We start from the raw sequence: 17,105 nt of genomic DNA, 5'->3' as shown, positions 1-17,105 counted from the left end.
TTTGACATCTCTTGGCTCCAACATGTGATTTTACCCTGTCCCAATTTCCTAATCCTGGTCTTGTATGGAGTATTTTTGTTGTAGCGTGTGCTCTAAAAAGTGTGTATTCCATTATCTCCGGTTTTACTCTCCTTCAGCTTGTTATAAAATGTGAACCAATCGTGAACAACTCTTGGCCACCTACTACAGCAATATATTTCAACTATTGGTTATTTCATTACTCTGTATTATTTACTGTTGTGCTAATTAATCGTCCTGCTGGCAGTCCATAGAATCACATGATTTTTAAAAAGGCGTACTTACTGCTGAAAATATATTAGCAAGTTTTTCAAGTAAATGGGGAAGGTGTAATGAATGACATTAGATGCTGGAAGGTATTATGACATGCCATCAAAGCTTTGCCATGCAATTCAAAGTTACTGACTGGTTGAATGGAAGGGATCAAAATTCTTTGACCACAGTATAAAAAAGCTGTTACAACGTTAAATGTTATAAATATATGTGGAAAAATATAATAAAATATATTTTATATTCTCCTGAATTTGTTATTTATAAAGAAATTATGTATTATCCTGTTATTAAAAAAATTACAATGTTTTAAATTTTTCATGGTTCTATTATTTACTTACCGTTCCAAAGGGGATTGCTGTACCTTCTTGGTAGTTAATTTTTTATACTTTTGCATGTGCCCATCAATTAAAGATTTGCACAGTTACGTAAATTGTGATTGTGTTGAATAGTTTTATGTTTGAGATAATCTATTTATACCAGTGTTAGCGCATACAATTTTACCTTGATGAGCAGCTGACAAACTACATTGTGTAAAATGAAAATGATAATTTAAAGTATGTTACCTTTTTGTCAACTTTGAAATATGTTTGTAGATTTAAGATAAATATCTATGCATTGAATCTGAGTACAAAAACCGAACAATAAAGTAATTGTATTACTAAGTAATTTCTTTTGTTAAAAAACCTCACATTCCTACAAAGGTGCTTGGTTTTCTTGCAGCTACAACTTCGTAGAATACATTATTTTTAATTACATAACAAACATCAAAAGTGTACTAGCATGAGATCATATAAGCAAATATTTTTTAGCTCATGCTTTCATAAACTTTGTATTTATGTTCATTTGTGATATGTTCTATTCATCAACTAAGACCACTAAAAAGATTTACAGGAATCATTTAATAAGAATTTATCAGTTTGATAGAGACACTTTATTTGTTTTTCTTGTGATTAGACACTCTTTTGCTTCCTTTTTTATTAAACAGAACTGTAAATATTTTCCTAATAATTATGATTATAGTAAACACCGTCAATAATATGGTAGCAACTACTGCTGATACCACGTCCAAAAGATAAAGCTGATACCAGGGCAGAAGTGCTGCAGCAGGTCTAAGGTGTTGGGCTCCACCATGTCTCACTATATACTCCACCCAGAATACTGCTGAATCAACAGGAGACATAGGTCTGTCTCGATATATACGTGCAAGTCTGGCAGCATTCTCTCTGTACCTAGAAAGCAGTAGAAGAAAATTTATATGAATTTCCATTAACCTTAGTTCTATGGTAACAGTATCTCGGGTACTGTCAGAAATCTTACGCTTTTGTGACTAAACGCTTTTGTGCGGGATATGTTAGCAGTTGAATCTAAACTATATATTTCAATATCTTGTATGTATCTAAATTCAATAATAATGAACATAAAAATAGTTTTCTAAATACATTTAAAAACATATATGCCAACAGAGATGGAGGAAGACACAAATATGTTACTTTTAACCAATCGCAGTATGATTATATAACTACAATATTGTACATATTTTTTTCACATGTGTACGATCTTGACAAAGTATAATGTTTATATTTTGAAGTTATTGTACTTAAGGGACCTCCAATGTCAATTAGGCTGCATTCACATTGGAAGCACACTGGGGCAAGTAAACAGGAAGTGCACACTTGGTCAAGTGTGTCTTTAAAAATCTTTTTGATGTGGGATACAAACTAGTGGCAACTTGCCTGTGCCGTTCACTGATCACCAATGACAGGCGCAAGTTTCAAACTTGTGCCACCTCTGTCAGGAAACAAAAGATTGTTTCTACTGTCATGCTCATTCTTCCAGAGGGCAGTGACACAGTAATGTTATTACTAGTGTGCTTAGTTTAGTTGTTGTTAATTAATTCTTATTATGGATACTGAATTACTCATAGCTGCAATTAAAGGAAAAAGCAATATGGGATACAACTTACCTAGTTGCATAGCAACAGAGACCATAATAAAGGCCCTGAAAAATGTCTTCATCTTCTACTCTGTCTGCAAAGTATTAATTAACCCATTTTCCTCTAAATGGTTCATAATACAGGGTGCGGCAGCATAACTTCCTTTTTTCAAAACTCAATAAAGACTATTGTATGCATCAGAAAATATTTATTCATTTTTTATAATGTAGGTACATGTCTAAAGTTTTTATTTACATTGTTTTGAAGATCAAATCTGTTAGGTGACGTCCCCCATTCTCCATACATTGCGTAAGCCGATTTCTGGCATTTGTCATGACTGTTGTTAGCGTAGCAGGTGTTATGTTGGCAATTTCTTCTCGGATGTTAGTCTTCAAATCTTGTAGAGTTCTTGGACGGTTCACATAAACACGGGATTTCAAAAAACCCCGTAGAAAAAAAATCACAAAGTGACAGATCGGGAGAGCGTGCCGGCCATTCCAAATTGCCTCTAATTGAGATAAGGCGCTCTGGAAAGTTTTCCCTCAAAACAGCCATCGATGCTCTCGAATTGTGTGCTGTTGCACCGTCTTGTTGGAACCAAGTGTCCCCCAAATCCAAATCTTCTAGCCGTGGGAAAAAAAAATTCTGTAGCATGTTTACATATCGATCCGAAGTCACTGTCACTGTAACCTCATTTTCCTCAAAAAACCAGGGACCAATAATTCCAGCTAAGGAAATTGCACACCACACTGTGACTTTCGGTGAATGCAAAGGTCTTTGATGCAATTCTTGAGGGTTGGTGTCAGCCCAGTAGCGCATGTTTTGTTTGTTAACCGACCCACTCAAATGAAAATGGGCTTCATCGCTAAAAAAAACAATAGCACCCTCGGGAACGACATCAAGAAAAAGCTCACACGCGTTCATCCGAGAATTGAAATCACGTTCTGAAAGTTCCTGCACTATCGCCATCTTATAGGGATGAAAATGAAGATCATCACGAAGAATTCTTCTCACAGAACGATCGGATAGTCCAAGGGCAGATGCGTGTTTGCGCGCAGAACGCCGTGGTGATCGCAACATTGACGCTCTCACTGCTTCAATGTTCTCAGGTGATCTAACGGGCCGAGGGACTCCAGTTCTTCGTTTTGTCGCACTTGCAGTTTGTCTGAATGTAGTGACCCATGTAACAATTGATATGCGGTCTGGGACGGGAGCCATCGGGGCTAAATTAAAGTGATTCCGAAATGCACGCTGTGTTGCAATAACTGAACATCCGCTTGAAAAGTAGGCCTCAACGGCAAAGGCACGCTCCTTACTATTCCAACGCATCATGGCGACTGAACCGTGTCGGGACAAAACTTTACAGTACCCCCTTTTGAATGAGACCACTAGCGCTCCGCTATGACATCAACTAACTGAATGGCGTGCATTTTAAAAAAGGAAGTTATGCTGCCGCACCCTGTATAACAATAAAACATTAAAAACCAATAAAAAGTCGTTTTCAAGGAACGTATTCTCATCTTCTGATGCAATTATACCTGGGAAGCATTCACTTGCCTTTTAATTTCTTCAAACAGTGCGACCGCAAGCCTAGTTTGGGCATCCTTGGCCAAGTGTGCACTTCCATTTTACTTGCCCAAGCATGCTTCCAATGGGAACACAACCTTATGGTAGCTCTTCAGTGTCAGTATTATTCTTTCAATACTTTTATATTTTGCTGTACTTTACTCTATGTATACAAGAACCAAAAAACATGAAAAAGATATTTAATTTCTATGCAAAATATTTTGCTTTTGTTTTAAGCAGTTTAAATATTTCATATTTTAGCTCTCCAATCTATTGTCCAAAGCCAGGTTAGTACCACAATTACCATTAGTCCCCAAGCAAAAGATTGTGAAAAAAGGGAAGTCCTGTATCTAAAAAATGCTTGGATTGCTGGTTTGAAATTGCAACTTAAACAGCAATCATTCTAAAAATATATCCGAACTCAATTTAATGTACTTTGCAACTTACTGGGAATTATTAAGAACCTTGGAAATCGCTTCGGTAAAGGTCTCTTCGGAGAGAGTAGCAAAGTCCAGCCACACACCGCGTCCACGGAGTTGGCTATATTGCACATTATAGGGTTGGTCTGCGAAGAACGGAATACCTACAGTTGGTACACCTGCGTGTATTGCCTCCTGGTGGCTGAACAATCCCCCATGGGTTATGAAGAGTCTACAATTTTTATGACCTGCAATACAGTAATAGAAGTTATAACATGTGATATATAGTGAAAGAAAAGAGTTTAAGAAATTTGATGAATGGTTTCAACTTTTTTAGGTCTTTATCCTGTCATTTAATTTTAAAAGAAACTTTTAAATTTCTGACTTATTTTTAAACAGACATACTTATACTTCATTAAAATCATTTACAAAATATTTCGGTATCACTATAAACTTGAAAATTATTTAAACAAACGTGAAATTAAATGAAAATTCCCTTTTAGTCATTAAATTTTACATGGTTAAAATGAATAATATAAAATACTATCTTAATTAAAATGTAAAGTTAAAATATTATACTTAAAATATACCTTTAATGCCTCAAAATTATGTGGAATACTTCAATCCTTTATGAAGTTTCAAATTTGATTTATAAACTTGCCTCCTGTTATCTATTTTACTCATAAAACTTATTACTGTATACATTTAACTCTGTATATGTTATAAAAATTACAATCTCCTATATGAACTGTGAATGTTAGTTTACAGTATTGATTAATAAACGTAACTGCAGTAAGCTGTCATCATATTCAGATTTCAAAATGTTCTGTATAGGCTTATATGAACCATTGAGAATGTAATGACATGACATTGCAGAATCTCAATTAATACATTTTTCAGACAGGGCAACATAATGTCTATTCTAAGGAAAATTATGTAATAAGTTTGACTTATCACACATGTTCAAAACCTTCAATGAACAAATGTTTAATAATGTTATAATGCAGAATGCTCTAAAGAGGTCTTTGTTACATGATCCTCCAAGTATAAATGGATATCAGCATACAAACTTGTGATATTCTTGTTGCACTTACCTTCATATATATTTATAAACTTTTCACATTTCACTGTATAAAACTTCACTTTTTAATTTAAGGAATTTGATGTTTTTCTACACAGATGGCATCTTATGATTAAAATAAACATTAATAAAATCATATTAATCTTCAAAATCTCTTAAATAACCCCGTTGAAATTTGGCTCTGTACACCAGATGCTGAGAAGCTAGCACAAGACCCCAAAGCAGCTCAAACCATCTGTTATTAATATAATTCAGCAGTAAATCTGTTTATAAAAAACTCATGTTTATATTGAATTCATAAAAGCCTTATGTAGTCAACAATAAAACAAGTTGTATACAATGTAATACTCTAACCAATAAGAGAACATTGCTTTGGTGTCACTACACTTCTGAGTTCTCCATATTTCAAACACTATTTTAATGTGTGAATCAACACCATCACAATGTGGTATTAAAAATGGTAGGAAAAATATTTAAATTGTTTTGAGCCGGTAACCTCACGGTCTAAAGCATCATGCTTTGGCTCTAAGTTAGTGATACAGCTGGTTCAAATCCTGCCTGTGTCACTTTTTATGAGTACTGTTGACCTTGTACTGTACTGGCTCTTCTACTTGTTCTGTTTGATAAGATCCTCACACAGGTCAGGGCAGAATAAGGCTAAAAAGTGGAATGGCCCCTCCTTTGAAAAAAAGGTTCATTATTTTAACTAGACAAACTTTTTCATCCAGTACTTAGCTTCACGAAACTCGACATTTCAACATGTAAATTGGCTGTTGAGTATTAAACACCTCTAAGTAATAAAACCAAAGCTAAAATATTGACATTACTGAAAATAGAAGAAATACATTCATGCTAAATAAAAAATTCTGATTCTGATCAATATTTCCCTGTTATTCTACCTCAAACATCAAACTTTTCGAATAAGAAATAGATAACTCCTTATCGGCTAGGCCTTGGTGAGTCATCCGTAAACCCTCTTAATGATAACTGTTAACCTCAACCACGGAACAACAACTCTATTCACTACTAAAACACACTACTGATAAACTAAGCAGGCTTAGTGAAATTACTCAGGTCATAGATCTCATTCTATAGGGCTATCTATTCAGCTGTTATAAATAAGTATCCAGCATTTTTTGCTGCCAAATTTTAAGAGCTTGATGATAGCTTATTTTAAAACTGTGGTAATATTTGTTTAACAATTTATGGCATGGCGTATGTACATGACTCTTTGAACTATAAACAACTTAAAATTCAATCTGAAAGCTGGAATATCAAATTCCACAAGGCTCAATCCTTGGACTGCTTTTATTTCATGCTTTCATTAATAATGTACAATAGCACAATCAAGTGTAATTTTTGTATTGAAAATACATTGGTCCTAGTAAGAAGGTACTACTGCTTGACTGATCTAATAAATTTGGTGCAAATTAGGTTTACTCAGCACAAAGAATCGTTTTCATAACAATTAATTGGTAAAAGCATGGTATATAAGTAATAGGTTAATTATTGCATAGTGCTACTACACCAAAATGGTTAATTTCGAATTATAATTCTTTTCTCAGCATTTATTTTTAATTAAATCAAAATATTATTTATACAGTAAAATATGAATACTATGTGACAATATCAAAAAATATGTTGGCTCATCAATTGCTTCTCAAACTCTTCAAATTCAGTAATAGTTTTAATTCTTTTATGTATACAGAATTTTTCCTTCCAACTCTTTGAGTGATGATTCTATTTATTTTTAAGATTTACTTAATACGAGAAATTATTTTGTTAATAAGTACATTGAGCTAACAAGTGTTAATGTTATGTACAATCAGAGTAGACAAAATACTCCAGTAGCATATTGATTTGCATTGGCATACCCTTATAATTATTTAAGTAGATCATCTAATGAACAAATTACTTTTGAAAATGTTTCCACCATCTTACCTAACACATTAAGTTGAGGAGTCCACGGCTTGGTCATCACATTACTAGGCAGGTTTGATAAATTTCTGGAATCGATTTTCCACAGAACCCTCTGAGGCAGCTTTCTGAACACGTTGATAAATGTATTGAGAACCTCGTTTGGCATGAGATGTGTGGGGACCAAGGACCCCAGACCAAAGTATATGAAACCTTCTTTAGCATCATCCATAAACTTTAAAACATCCTAGAACATGTTTGTGATGAAACCTTTAAAGATAGTCGTGCTTATATTGGAAGCTAAATAGTTTAATCAAAAAGGGATTAATACATGTTTGCAGCAGTGATAATATGGATAAACCTTAGCTTATAGTGAATTACTGAGGAAGTTTAAGGTTCTCCATATTTTTTTAATAAAAATTGTCACACAGAATCATATCTGGAGAATATAGAGGCTGGAATTTCATTACAGTACTGTAAAAAATTCACAGTTTCTGTATTATTCACTGTCAGAGCATTCATCATTGCTACTATTGCAACTCTGTAAAGTTTTTTTTAGTAATTCTAAGTGATTCCAGTCTTCATGATAAGTTTTGAAAAAATTCATACAGGGATTTTTAGTTTAAAGTTAAAGTTTTTACTTTATATCTGTCACAATTGCATAATAAGTTTATCTTTTGCTCTTTATTTTCAGACCAAAACCTGAAATTCTAATGCGTAATTAATGATGGATTAAATCATCCATTTTTAATTTATCATTAGAATTTCAAACCACCTTAATTCTTTTTTTATAATATTACATAAGAGAAATCATCAAACACTATACGAAAAAAAAATATTTGAAAACAAATATACAGTGTGTTCAGAATTGTATGCACACTAAAGGGATCTTGGAAAGTATAAGTGATACAGCAAAGATTAGATGGACACAGTTGTAGAATAAATTTGAATAAACTGACTTTTAACTTGTTTAATATTTAAAGAAATCAAACGCTTTAGGGAGTCTCCATTATACTACTTCTTATTTGTGTTATGTAATAAGAACGTAAACTTAGAGATACAGTTTTTGAAGTAGCTTTTTACAAAATGTGTTCAATAAAGCATTTGCATCACACACATCCTACAAAAATTTGAACTCTATGGATATAAAAGTTGTTATTCATTTATTCCCAAATCAAAACATCCAATGTTGCCAAGTCTTTTAACCGTGCGGGTCAGCGGTGTCTTTTAGTTAGAGTAAAATAACCTGTGTTCAGATTTAATTAGGTTGTGTAATTGAGGAGTTGGGTGCAAAAACGACCTGAGTCTGAAAAGTGAGTTTTGAGAAAACGGGCTTTGAAAGTTAGACATGATTTTTTCTTTTTATTATATTTTTTATAGTGCTGTACATTGTAATATTCTGTAACATTATATTCTTCTAGTTAAAGAATATATCTGTTGCTAAGTGATATCATTTTTTATACCAAAGTTATTAAACATAATAGTAGCTAGTGTCACGTGTCGTTTTTGCATAAAAGTATAGGTTGGGAAAAATTACAAGGATACTGTTTGAAATAATGGCACTAAAACACTGCAGTCTTAAAAATATTATTATTATTAATAATTCAAATTGGTATAAAAATACAAATAAAGCATTTGTTAGAAATTAACTTAATTAAGGATTAATGAAAAAATTAGTTCAAAATTGAACTGATCATATTTCAATGTTTTTTTAAACTTTGAAAAGTGAACAATGTTTAAGGAAACTCATAGGCGAGTATGTTTTCATAGTCCGACTCCTCTTCAATGTCACTTTCTTCGTTTTCTGCGACCACATTGTCATCTACTTTGGGCTTTTCAATGACATCATTGAACCAACACTGTTCTTCTGCACTTAAAAAGCAGAACAGACTTGTTAAGTCTTTCTCTTTTGCTGGTTTTAACTGTTTTCTTGGCATACCAGGAATATCTTCAGGGATAAAAAGGTTCAGGTTGGCCCCCTTTACAAGGAAGTTGAATGGGATGAATGAACCGAGGTAGCTGGAGGAGGCTGAGATGGTCCCTGATGGGTTATACTGGAGCCTGCAGTATTGCTGGATTTTGAAAGAAGTTTTTTTTGAAACTATATTCTTGTATTCTAAGAAGTAGTCAAGTAACGAAGCACTCCAGTTTTTCAAATGTTGATATCCATGAACCAGCTCAGACTTACTGGAAATTATTTTGTCATACTCTTGAGTTGTGGCCATTCTCGCAGTTTTTCTTAAAACGTTTGAATAGGCCCCAAAGTTGCGGTCACACTGGCAGTAAGAGTGGCCTCTTACAGGAAATAACTGGCTAACTTTAATTTTGAACTTTACAGCCAGAAATGAACAAAACATAAGCATTTTATGATTTTTATTTTGACCTCCAGCATTGTCTGACATCAAAATGATTTCTTTGAAGTTTTTATTCTCTTTTAGTCTGTTGTCTATGTAGTGGTACAAAAAAGAAACTACAGTATCTGGATCTTTAGTACACTCAGTCTCTAGGTAGGTATACATAGTGCTAGAGTTATTGTTATGGCAGTGAATATTAAACACGTAATACCACAGCTGTCTTTTATAAAATACAGAATTTACTGTCAATTTTGGCAGTGGCAAATTTTGACCGTAGTCAAACTCCAACAATAGACTGTGAGTGTCATTAGATTTTGCTTTTTCTACCATTTTATTTTTTAAATCTTTGTAAGCAGCAACCTTTTTTTCATGTAATTGCAACATAGTCTTTGTGTTCATGTCACTAGGATTTTCTTTTAACTTAAAGTTGAGCTTTTCACACATGTCACAAGTATCTGACCTAGGTTTTCTAAATGAGTAGGGAGAGTTCTTTTTGAAGTATTGAAAGTAAGTGTTGTATTTCATCTTGGAGAGAGGTGTGTTTGTTTTTTCTTGAAAATATTTTTTGAACAAGTGGAAAAGCGCTGTAACAGTGAGTGAGGAATTATCAAAATAGAGTCGCTTGCTTTTTTTTGCAGCGTAGTGTGAAGGGGTATTGGGTAATGAGGCCCAATGCTCTTCTACCAAATTCCACACAGAGTCATCTATTTTGGTAGGCCTGTTGTTATGAGTACCTCTTTTTTCTTTAAAATCTAGGCTCCCTTTCTTTAGAGTATCCTGAACAGTACGTATTCTTCTAAAGATATTTGAAATAGTTTAAGCAAAAACTCTCGACATGTTGCATGTCTTACGTTAAGTTCTGGTACATTTATGTTGTACTCCCACAATGCTTCAACAGGTTTTGTTGCATTAGTACTCCGAGTCAAAATGTCCTTATTCAACATACATCCTGATAAATACAAGTTTTGGTTTGCTTTGTCACCCAATGCATAAAAATTTTCAAATATCTTATTTTGTTGGGCTCTCAAAACTCGATCACAACATTTCTTTGGGCAACATGTTGTTACGACAGAAAACTGTTTACCCTTAACTTTAACATTTCCCCTTATTGTATTTTTAACAAATGATTTACCTTCAGCTCGCCTCTTTTTATTTACATTTCTTTTCCACGTACTGCTATCACGTTCCTTTCGTCTCCCTCTCTTACGCGAAGGTCCAGGATCACTATGTTCTGAAAGTTCACTTGAGTCATTAGACATTTCAGCATCAGACTTTTCTTCATCAGACATTTCATTGTCAGTTTCCATGGATGAGAACTGTAAAGACACTTAATTATTCACTAATAAAAGACACTTATTAACTACGCCAATAAAACGATGGACGCATAACCAAACAATCTTCACAATAACACAGCAGACAGCAAAGTGTTAGTGTTTACGTCCAACAGGTGATCATCAAGTCAAACACTGCTGCAAAAAAAATCCACGGTTCAGCCAATTTCAAAGATATTGGAATGAAACAAACACCAAAATGTTAGGAATTAAAAGGCCGTGTATTTAAGATGTTTTACGCAAAAACGACCCGATGCTGCTCAGGTCGTTTTTGCACCCAGCTCCTCAATTGTTTTATATTATGATTTTTATTATTTATTTTTTGTTATAAATTGTGATACAATTTGAATATAACAAACTATTGTATTGTTAATCAATTAAAAAAAAGTTAGTGACAGTCATTTTTAGACTGACCTTGTCTAATATTTGTATGTTTTACAGCTGATTTCAACACTGCGTGCAGTGATATATCAGTTAGATTTACCACCTATCCGAGTAGTAGATCACACAACCATAGAAAAATGGATTTTTATTTATTATTTTATGAAAACCATGAAGAAAGTAAAACATATATGGTAATTTTGAAATCAGTTAAAATTCACTTTTTATGAATTATTAAATATGGGTCATTTCATCGCATTACAAAAATGTACTAGAATACTGCACCTCCTGTTTGCTGGTCTAGAAAACTTTTTCATAATAATTTTAAAAGACTAGAAGAAATCTCATGCAGATTTCATAAGAGAGCTGTTACAATTTCATCAAAAACTGTTGCTTATGCTCAGCAAGTGAACGACGGAACCAATAATCAACTTGACCACATTAATTTGTTGGTCTTGTTGTTACGCACAACTTTGTCAATTGCTGTATTTCTTATAGTTTCCAAGATCCCTTCAGTGTGCATAACATTTGGAACAAACACTGTATAGGTTGAAAAATAAAGAAGTTCCATGTATATTAGGACCTGTAGTAACGAAAATAAAACAAAAATGTTTGGAGTATACCTTTTACATTACTTGACATTTTAAAATAGTTTTTATCTTTCTAAATTTAATTTTTATTGTATTGTTAAGTTTTTGCATATAGTGATGGATTTAATTTTAGTGTTCATTTAATTGATTGGAATGATAGGTGTAAGTGTTGAAGTACCCCTCCCCTGTATTTTGGTAGGAGGCCCAAATAAGTAGTATGCTGGATATTCCCTTGAGTGTTTGATTTATTTTAAAATTAAATAAGTTAAAAGGAAATGGTAGTTAAGTTATTCCACTATGTATATAAAAAGTAAGAATGTGAAATAATGTGTTCTTACCTGAGGAACAGATGAGGTCTGAGGGTTTATGTGGATCCCACCAATTGGAACAATGTTAGGGGTGTAGGGCTGTATGTAGTTGATGACGGCTGGGTGAGAGTTTGTGAGATACAGTGACACATTTTTCACCATTTCTATTACTGATGGTGTGTTGGAAAACTTGTAATTCTGTTTTAGTATTTGGTCATGAAGAGGTAAATGAGTGTAGTAGTAGTGAAAAAGGGACCGAGAAATTGATATAAAGTTCAGTAACCTATCTTTGAAAGACAATAACTCATTTTTAAACACCATAGAAGTGAAGTCGGGCACTGAAGCAATGGAGAGTGAATTTCCAGCATATCTATTTAAAATACTCCAAGGGAAAAACCCCTCTATGCACACCGTGGGGGCAGAAAATCTGTGTCCAAATACTAGCATAGATTCTTCCCCAAAAGTGGCTTCAGTCAGTACTACATCAAATTTTTCTTTTGACCTCAAAAGATATTGAATTTTCTCATTTTGTAACATATCTTCACATACACTATAGTTTATTTCCCAGATTCTTCTAATTTTAAATCCGAAAATGCTTTTATCACGTTGGGCAGGGTACTTCATAAAGTCTTCGTAGGTCCAACTTTCTGGAATATAACAATATTATTAGATGTTTTAAATTGTAATGAATTTTCTACCAACTTCTACTATTCACATATTTAATGAGGAACAGTCTCAACTTTAGAAACAATCAACGCAAATTACAGTTTAGTAGTTTTGATGAAATTTTTTTTATGCAAAATATAGTTAAATTATTTAATATGGATTTTAAATGCATCCGTATACTAGTACCATTACTTTTGAATAAATGAAAATTTCATTAATTGAATGTGTATTGCTGCATATGTTTGTAATAATATTTTGACAGTAATTGATTATCGATTATTGAAATACATGAGAATTCGGTAATATACTACATCATTAATTTTGCCTCTGATACTGTTTTGATAATAATTAATTTCAATCATGCTCATTTTTACTACAATGCCTTTTAAAGGTACAATACTGTCCCAAATTGGGCCCAAGTATCTCCAATCATTAGAAATTTTTTCTGAATACATAATCTTTGTTATTAAGAGCCTTTACTGGCAGCCATCTCAGTTTTTGGCCCCTAAGAACAATGTTAAACTTCAAATCTTTCACAAATATAAGTTCTGAAAACATAATGTTTCATTTTTAACCAAAAAAAGATAAATCTAAATAATTGTATTATTCCTTCAAATAATCCTTAATTGATAATCAGTAATACTTCAGTAATTAAACAGGGGATTAAAATAAAATGAACATAATTTAAAAATAAGTATAGATGAGAACTAACTTATTTCCTGCTCAAAACGAGAATGGAATTCGATATGTGTATGGTTGGGTATAGGCCTGACCGGGGGGTATGGGCTGTACTCGACTATCTCATGTCCTCTCTCGGCCAAGGCTCTCATGATTCCTGTGGAGAAGATGTGATGACTCTTGCCGGGGAAGGGGAGTACTGCAAGTATCCTCATAGACAGTACGTTGTCCACTACGCACAAAGCTAGAACCCATATGATCAGGTACCTCATCCTGGTCTCTCTGAAAGTAATAAACAGCAAGTGCTGGGATAACAATATATGGATATCACTACTTTGGCTACTATATAGTTACAAGGCTCAGAACCGGATGTCAATACTTCTCAAAATTTGGAAAAGATAAAAAATACCATTCTTGTGGAATTTGTCCTAAAATGCTTTAAACCCAGCCCACTCTATCTGCATGCATACAACATAGTACATAAATCACAGTAAATAAATAACACAAAATTGGAATAACACCAGAACAAATTCCAATAGAGATGGTGTAAGTCAAGTTTTTGATCAATTCAGTGATGATTCTTCATATGATTATTGGCAGTTCAAAGTCAAGTTATGTGTAAACAATGACATGTTTAGCTCAATTTCAAAGCTTGACCTTGACCTCCTATTTCTATTTGAGTTTAAAATTGTCTTTTCTATAATTTATTGAAACTATAATATTAAAAATAGATATAATACATTCTCGTGTACAATCGTTTTATATATTAGTTTTTCTTGTGAAACTAGAGATATCTTTACAATATGTAAGTTAATATCATAATAAGACAGTACATTTTTGTTGTTGTTGAAATTAAAAGTTGTTATTCAATCCCATTAAGATTCATTCCATACAGATACAGGTGATATATTGTCTTTCTTTCATCCAGTCTATATTTGTACATTGACACAGGTGTTCAGCCTTTCATATGAGTACCATGAGAACCTACTGATTTGCACTAGATTGCTACAAGTTTTTAGCTGTAGCAATAGATGGAGGACTTTAGCTGTGCAAGTGGCTTTAATATACTATCATCTTGTAAAAATTGTACTCTGTGCAAAGATGTATTCGTAAACTCACAAGCAAGTGGCATGAAGGTATTCTGCACTTTAACAATACATGGCAACTAAGGAAATTAACCTAAAATAAATTAACTCTTAGTTATCTAAAAAGTTTTATGTTGATTTAATACACTTTTAAAATGTTTTAAACCTTCCGGTGACCCCTAGGATCTGTAGGTTATCCCATTTCCCATAATAAATTTTTTTTTTTAATTTTGCAGGTGTATTCTTATACCTAATAATAAATATATAACATATATTTCACGCCTGGTCACCTCCCTTTGGGAGTTACCATGACACCTACTTTATAAAAAAGTTATCCAATTTTGATCAAATTTTCTTAAAAAAAAAAAACGTGTTTCAATGTCTAATTTCTAAAAAATTAAATACACATTTTTTTACTCTCTAAAATTACTATAGGAACCAGAAAACCCTGTCAAATAACATGGGTGTGGTGTACAAGTTCCATTGAATCAATGTATGAATAAGTAAGCGCGCAAGAGGCCATTAAAAGTTCAAGTTGGCTACGTCCAAAAACTACCCTTCGGAGGATACCATTACCCTACATTTGAACTAGTCAGTTGTTCGCCAAATATGCGAGTATGGAAAATTTCAAACTCCTTGTATTGCACCCCATAATAATCAGTTTTAATTTCCTGTTTGAGAACAAACACACTTCTCTATCGTTTACTCACTTTCCTGTTGTGGAAACTGCATTTATTTCTGCGGACCACCAATCTTCCATCATGAGGATATAAAACTGAACATGCAACATAATTTAGCGATTGCAGTATTGAGCAATCACGAAATTACCTTAATCAAAATTGTACATTTTTATATTCCACTCTGTTAGGGAGTTTTGATACAAACAATTAATACCAGTGTACAAAATAAGAGCGATCAATACATGCCTATTGATGGGAAAACAAAATTATTCACTCTAGCCATTATTGATGCATTTTTACTGTTTTAAATAAATATATATATAAATATATATATATATATATATAATTTTTAAATCCACTATTTACGTTCATTTAATTTGTATAAGTAGCAATAGCCTAATTTAATTTCAATAAACATTGAATCACAAAAAGTACTTGCTCCGCCGGGACTCGAACCCGGGTCGCTCACTTGCCGGGTGAATGAGCTACCATTACACCACAGAGCCCTCACTTTTTACGGTTAAATTATTTTGTATTTGGCCGTTCTTTCACATATGTGTTTAAATAACCAAACTAACATATGCTCGGAAGACCAAATACCTGTCAAATGACTTTTATTTTTTAAATGCACTTAGTATAATTGATGAGTCATCCATTTTTTACAACCTAGAGCATTATTTCATTTCTCTCTCCAATCGGGAGGCTTGGTCGGCCGTGCACAGAGCTGACAAAGGTCATCCATCTGAAGCTAAGGGGTGGGCGACTCACTCTAGACGAGCGCGCGGCAGCCAGTGTGCTAATAAGTACTACTTTTCCTTGTAACATTTAAGGTTCACTGCAATGGATGGATGGTGTGTGATCCTAGAAGTGAGTCATGCTGATATTGTCAGAAAGTACCCCTCTCCTCTTACCCGTTGCTATACCCGTCTGCCCCAAGGCGGCCGCAGTGTTTTATCACTCTGACTTATTCCGTACGCTCTATCTGAAAGCGCCGAAAAACGAACCATTTTTTTACAGTAGGTTCCACACTCATACGCTTCCTAAATGTTTTTGTAGCGAGTTGGTTGAAGTCCTCTATAATTTAGCCAGTTTTTAGTGTTATTAACTTTCGTCTGTAAAGCATTGTATCGAAAAAGCACTTACATATACCACATAAGAGTGCATTTCTAAAAATTTTTAAGCTTTTTAGGTGAATTTTTTGTTTGAATCATTGTCCAAAGTATGTATTTTTATACCAGAACTGCAAAGTGATATCCCAACACAGCTGATAGGACAAGCAATTATTTTTATACACTGTGTTTCCAAATCAAATGTCAGTACGGTATTTGACAGAAAAATTTCTGTCTCGGAATTTCCTTTATCGTTTTCAAAATACTGTGAGAAATGTAGTGAGAAGAACTAGTGTACTAGTCTGGATTTTGTATACACCAACATTTCAGTCTTGGACCTGGTTTTATTAAAAATATGAATGGATGCCATTTTTATTCCAAAAAGCTATATAGTCGTAACATAAGAGTATTACTGAGCCAAAACATTTCCCTTAATTGTGATATATTATTTCATTACTTAATAAGACACTCCAACAGGTATAGCGAGTACATTAACCTTAACATTTTCTCTCTTTTGCTACGTTTTGATTTTGATCTAAATACAATTATTGTTATTCAATTTTACATCCGCTTAAGTGGAAATTTCCACAGAAAATATTATACCTCCGCCATGATGCTGCACTGTTAGCCAACATTGTTGGCCGTTTCAGATGTCTGGAATTCATATTACAAAACCAAAATATACATATTGAACTTCATTTCAAAATATTTGTAAC

At 33.3% G+C, this 17,105-nt stretch overlaps 1 protein-coding gene across 2 annotated transcripts in view; it reads right to left on the bottom strand.

The window, feature by feature from the left end:
- Window positions 1-1,203: 1,203 nt before the first annotated feature.
- LOC124369824 (UDP-glycosyltransferase UGT5-like) overlaps window positions 1,204-17,105 on the bottom strand; it is a 34,514-nt gene continuing 18,612 nt past the window's right edge. For both annotated transcript variants that reach the window (XM_046827948.1, XM_046827947.1), the window contains exons 2-6: window positions 13,550-13,797; window positions 12,202-12,818; window positions 7,232-7,454; window positions 4,238-4,457; window positions 1,204-1,520 (exon numbers count right to left, since the gene is read on the bottom strand). In XM_046827948.1, coding sequence (XP_046683904.1) covers window positions 1,223-1,520; window positions 4,238-4,457; window positions 7,232-7,454; window positions 12,202-12,818; window positions 13,550-13,787 — 1,596 coding nt within the window. In that variant the 5' untranslated portion in view covers window positions 13,788-13,797 and the 3' untranslated portion in view covers window positions 1,204-1,222. The remainder of the gene's footprint in view (window positions 1,521-4,237; window positions 4,458-7,231; window positions 7,455-12,201; window positions 12,819-13,549; window positions 13,798-17,105) is intronic.

Source organism: Homalodisca vitripennis, chromosome X, assembly GCF_021130785.1.
Source record: "Homalodisca vitripennis isolate AUS2020 chromosome X, UT_GWSS_2.1, whole genome shotgun sequence".
Taxonomy (NCBI): Eukaryota; Metazoa; Arthropoda; class Insecta; order Hemiptera; family Cicadellidae; genus Homalodisca; species Homalodisca vitripennis.
The sequence above is the reverse complement of the archived record's forward strand: the minus strand, read 5'-3'. Positions and strand labels throughout refer to the sequence as shown.